Genomic DNA, 4,804 nt, shown 5'->3' with positions numbered 1-4,804 from the left:
TAGTTTCTCATATAGCCCTGGCTGTCCGGGAACTCACTCTATAGACCAGACTGGACTTAAACTTGGAGATTTGTCTCCCTCTACCCCCAAGTGCTGGGATTAAAGTCCCACCTGGCACAGACTTTCATTTCTAGTTGTATTTATTCAGACAAAACATTTACTATTAAATTGAAAAGAATATTCTAATCCTATTATAAGTAACAAACATCTTTAATGATCCTTAATATTAGTAAAGGCATTTTTTCCTTTGAATTCAATTTTTAAATTATTTTAAGAAGTATTGGGGATTATGGGATGGATTTCTAGAATAAACTGGTGGATTTCAGAAAAATCCAAAAATAGAGAAGTGAATTTTCATGACAGATTCCTTCCTTTACCAGTGTTGATCATTGCTCCCATTAAGATGCAGCGCACAGTGGAAGGCCTGCCAACACTCTTAGTGCAGTCATCCTGACCTCAGGACGAGGTGATGATAGCTGACAGGACAGGGAGGGTTCACTTCTTATTTCTCTTTTCTTCCCCAGCTCCCTGAATATTTTTAATTTTTGCCGTAGCAATAGCCACTAGGTGGCAGTAATGATCCACTTTTACAGAACCAATTTTCAAGTCTTGGTACCAATTGTTTATTATCTTATATAACTGATCTGTTATCTTACCTCCCAAGTCTTTGTGAGAACAGCATATTGTTAGAAGTGCTCTTGTGCCCTTTTGTTGCAAGGTAAGTAGTAGAACCCTTGTTGCTGTGTGCACAGGAGTAGTTGCAGAAGAGCTGGGCCTCTGAGCGAGCTTAGCTTTAAAAAACAAGTCAAAGGATCTATCAGTTGGTTTTTTTTTTTACTACATGATCATTGTATTTCCTACAGATAAGCACCTATCTTTCAAAACAAGTAAATAAAAGAGATTAACCAGCTTATAATGTCACATAATAACTAAAGACACATAGGAAAATCTAACTGTAAAAGACCTTTGAACTCTATTCATTTTACTTTCAGAATCCTGAAGTTTCCTAGCGAACTAAACGGTTCATTTTGCACTAATCTAATCATATTTATTTAAGCTTAATATTGAATTTTTGTATATTAAATGTTATATGATTATATTTTCTTTTGAAAAAATTGGTAATTTTATGTGTTGAGTGATCAGTATAAATTTTCTAGTCTTGAAACTTTCAAGTGAGACTTTTTGTGGGAAGGAAGAAGGGATTTTTTTGTTTTGTTTTGTTTTCTAAGAAAGGGTATCACTATTTATGTAACACTGGCTGACCGGGAATTCACTATATGAATGTCCCAATGATGAGACTATAGGCATATTCTACCTTCCTAGTTTTCAAGTGAGATTTTTTTTTAAAAGCTTTCCCAAATATTGAAACTTGTTTTATCATATTATAGGTAAGGTGAAAAATCAGTAATGCCTACAGATTAAAGACTTTAATCTTGCTTTATTTTATATTGAATTCCAAGAATGATTCCAGGACATTCATCCTCTGTATAAGCAAATACACATCATAGACAAACACTCTACTTCTGATTCTACCATATTAGCCCACTTACAGATTTTTGTGTAAATATTTTACATACTGTGCATCTGAGTACTCTGATAAAAAAATAGACGACTGAACACATACTCCAATCTCAGGTATCACTGATAATAATGGCAGCATTTTAAAAAGAGATTAACTCCACATACATGTGGTAAAAATTAAAAATGATAATCTTGTTTGGAAAGCTGTGGATGTTGACTGGCTTAACAGGCCACCCCAAAAGCTGAATCCTAAGCTGGCAGTTTGAAATAATAGTACACAGCCTAGTTGACTTTGAAGATCTTCTCAAAGGCTCAGAATACGCTAGTAATTAAAAATAATACACTTAAAAATAAAAGATGGATCTGGAACTGAAAAGAAAAAACATGATTCCCCCTACCCTAATAAAAAGTTTTAAGAATTATCTTTTGCAAATAGTCAAACACTACCTCTGGACTGCAAAACAGCAGACACACCTATGTGTGGTCATAATGAACTGAAAGCAAGAAAGGGCTGCAAGCTTTCATATAGAAGAATCCTGTGGTTCTCGTCTGTCTACTCCACCAGGCAACAGTAGAAGGAGACAGACGATGGGGAGGGTCATCTAAGGAGCCAGACTAAAGAGTAGGCAGAAGATAAGTTGTTTCTGAGGAACTAGATTAGGAACAAGGCAGACAACCCAGCATGTGCCTTTAATCCCAACACTCAGAAGCAGACAAATTTCTGAGTTTAAGGCCAGCCTGGTCTATAGAGCAAGTTCCAGGACAGCCAAGACTACACAGAGAGATCTTGTGTCAAAACAAAGAAACAAACAAAAAGGAAGGAAAAGGAGGAGACAGAGGGAGTATAGAAGTAGTGGTGTTAGAGGAAAGAGGAGGAGGAAGAGAAGGAGGGGCAGAAGAGGAAGAAAGGAGGCCGACCATAGGAAGAGTCATCTCTGAAAATCAGATTTCTCCAAGAAAAAAAGTAACTAAAGTAATAATTGTGATTTCCAAGGAAGTATCTTAACCAGATACAGTAGCATAGTGGCCGTATTTGACAAACTGCACACACATTTCTGATGTCTAGTCTACCTTTAATTGTACTCATTCATATATGCAGATAGCAAACTGTCCAGACATCTGAGGATAAAAATATGAAATAACACAAATGAAAACTTGTAAGAAAAGAGGAGTACAGGATATAGATAAGAAAAGTATTTCAAGAAGTATTAGAGTTTACCTATTAAAAAATGTCATTTTCACAAATTAAGACTAAGATACAACTTACTGAAAAGAAATTCCAGCAGCAAATAAGTCAGTTATATTAAAATAAGAATACTAACAATGAGAATTCAACATTCTCAAGAAAAACATTGGCATTTTCTAGGAAGCAAGACAAAGGGATAAGGAACAAAGATGGAAGGCAGGCATAATGGTGCATTCATGTAACCCTGGTACTCAGAATGCTGAGGCAGGAGGATTGAGAGTTCCAGTGTTACTGGAACTCATTACTTGATGAAATCTTACCTCAAAACAAACAAAAAATTGGTAGGAAACAGGACAGTCATGCCAGGAGGTTGAGGTTCACACCTTTAATCCTAGCACTTGGGAGGCAGAGGCAGGTGGATCTCTGAATTGAGGTCAGCCTTGTGTACAAAGTGAGTCTAGGACAGCCAAGGCTTCACAGAGAAACCCTGTCTTGAAAAGCCAAAACCAAAGGGGTCCTACTGAGAAGATCCAGCATCCAGACAAGAGGCAGTTAAGAAAGAGAACCAAGCAAATAGGAAGTAGTGCTAGCAAAGAGTATTCGCCAGGACTGAATCTTAATGCAGTGAGAGAATGTTCCCACCCAAGGCACATCACTGGAAATGTTTAACTCTAAAGACAGTGGAAACTTTTGCAATTTTCCTGAGGTGGAAATAGGTTTCATATAAGGAAATAAATTGTTACATCAAACTTCCCAACACCAGCTACTTGGAATAGTAGTGACAGTATATGATACTGGCCAGTGCCTGGAAGATATCATGGAGAATACACTGGAATCACATACTCAGGCAATGTCAAAGTATTGTGACAGCAAGAGAAAAACCACAAGATCCAGTAGCCCATCTCCCCAGTATGCTGGTAAAGTGTTCCTTGTGTTGGCATGAGGTCTGATGGAGTTTAAATCCCAGTGTACCTATGGCAAAATGGATGACTGAGAGAGGAGAGGCTTGTGGGGCAGCTAGCCTGGTATATACAATAGCAAACAACAATTAGCAACGTCTTCTTAAGATAGAAGATGAAAACCAACACTCAGTTGTCCATTGACTTCCACACATGGACCATGAATATGGACATGTGCACCATACACTAACTAAAAAGGGAAGGATGGCTAGATGGATCAGGAGCTAGGAATGAGCTTATGGTTGCAAAGGAAGGCTACTGATATTTCAGGAATTACTGTGGATTTAGTGAGTTGTAAGTAATTCCTTAGAAAAGAATTAATTGTAAGTAATTGCTTCCAAAAAGAACTGGTCACCAAAGGAACTGCTACCTGTCTTTCTAATAAGCTGTAAAACCTGTATTCGTTACTTACTTGCAGTTTATATAAAACTTAACACAATGGTCTTAATTGGACCTAAAGAAAACAGATGTATGCATAGGACTTTCCTGTATTGTATAGAATTGCCTTGGAGTGATTGAGAGAATAAAGTTGCTGCTGTTTCCCTTGTGAGGCTGACAATGTCCTTGTCTGTCTGTCATCAGATCAGATCCAAGCTGTGAAGACGTGAAGCGATAGTCCCTGGAGACCTCAGTGATTTTCAGTTAATGGAATCTATGTAAGGCATACTAGTTAACCTCAAATTTAGTTTAAAAGATATAGGTAACTAAGAATTTTTTTACAACATTCTGCTTGCTTTTGTGGACTCTGGAAGAACATTTTAAGAACTTTAGGACTTGAGACATTGTTAATCTGGCCATTAACTATACAGAATCTAACATTTCTTTGGAACTCCTTAGTTACCAGCTTCTTGTAAAAGTCTACATACACATGAACTGGAAAGAAGGCTCAGCGGTTAAGAGCACTGACTGCTATTCCAGAGGTCCTGAGTTCAAATCCCAGGAACCACATGGTGGCTCACAACCATCTGTAATGGGGATCCGATGCCCTCTTCTGGTGTGTCTGAAGACAGCAACAGTGTACTCACATACATGAAATAAATAAATAAATCTTTAAAAAAAAGAAAAGTCTACACATTGTTATAATTAGAATGTGTAAATACCACTTATAAGCCATCTCAATATCCTATCATGATTTATG

At 37.2% G+C, this 4,804-nt stretch overlaps 1 protein-coding gene across 4 annotated transcripts in view; it reads left to right on the top strand.

Moving 5' to 3' along the window:
• Arl6 (ADP ribosylation factor like GTPase 6) overlaps positions 1–4,798 on the top strand; it is a 26,973-nt gene extending 22,175 nt beyond the window's left edge. For 2 of the 4 annotated variants that reach the window (XM_031364189.1, XM_031364191.1), the window contains 2 exons: positions 4,249–4,322; positions 4,504–4,798. In XM_031364189.1, the coding sequence (XP_031220049.1) occupies positions 4,249–4,282 (34 nt within the window). In that variant the 3' untranslated portion in view covers positions 4,283–4,322; positions 4,504–4,798. Of the gene's footprint in view, positions 1–4,248 lie in introns of all 4 variants that reach the window. The other 2 variants (XM_031364188.1, XM_031364190.1) reach the window with 1 other exon arrangement.
• The last annotated feature ends 6 nt before the right edge of the window (positions 4,799–4,804 follow it).

This window comes from Mastomys coucha, unplaced genomic scaffold (assembly GCF_008632895.1).
Source record: "Mastomys coucha isolate ucsf_1 unplaced genomic scaffold, UCSF_Mcou_1 pScaffold12, whole genome shotgun sequence".
In the NCBI taxonomy this organism is placed as follows: Eukaryota; Metazoa; Chordata; class Mammalia; order Rodentia; family Muridae; genus Mastomys; species Mastomys coucha.
Note: the sequence above shows the minus strand (reverse complement) of the source record. Positions and strands in the feature narration are given on the sequence as shown.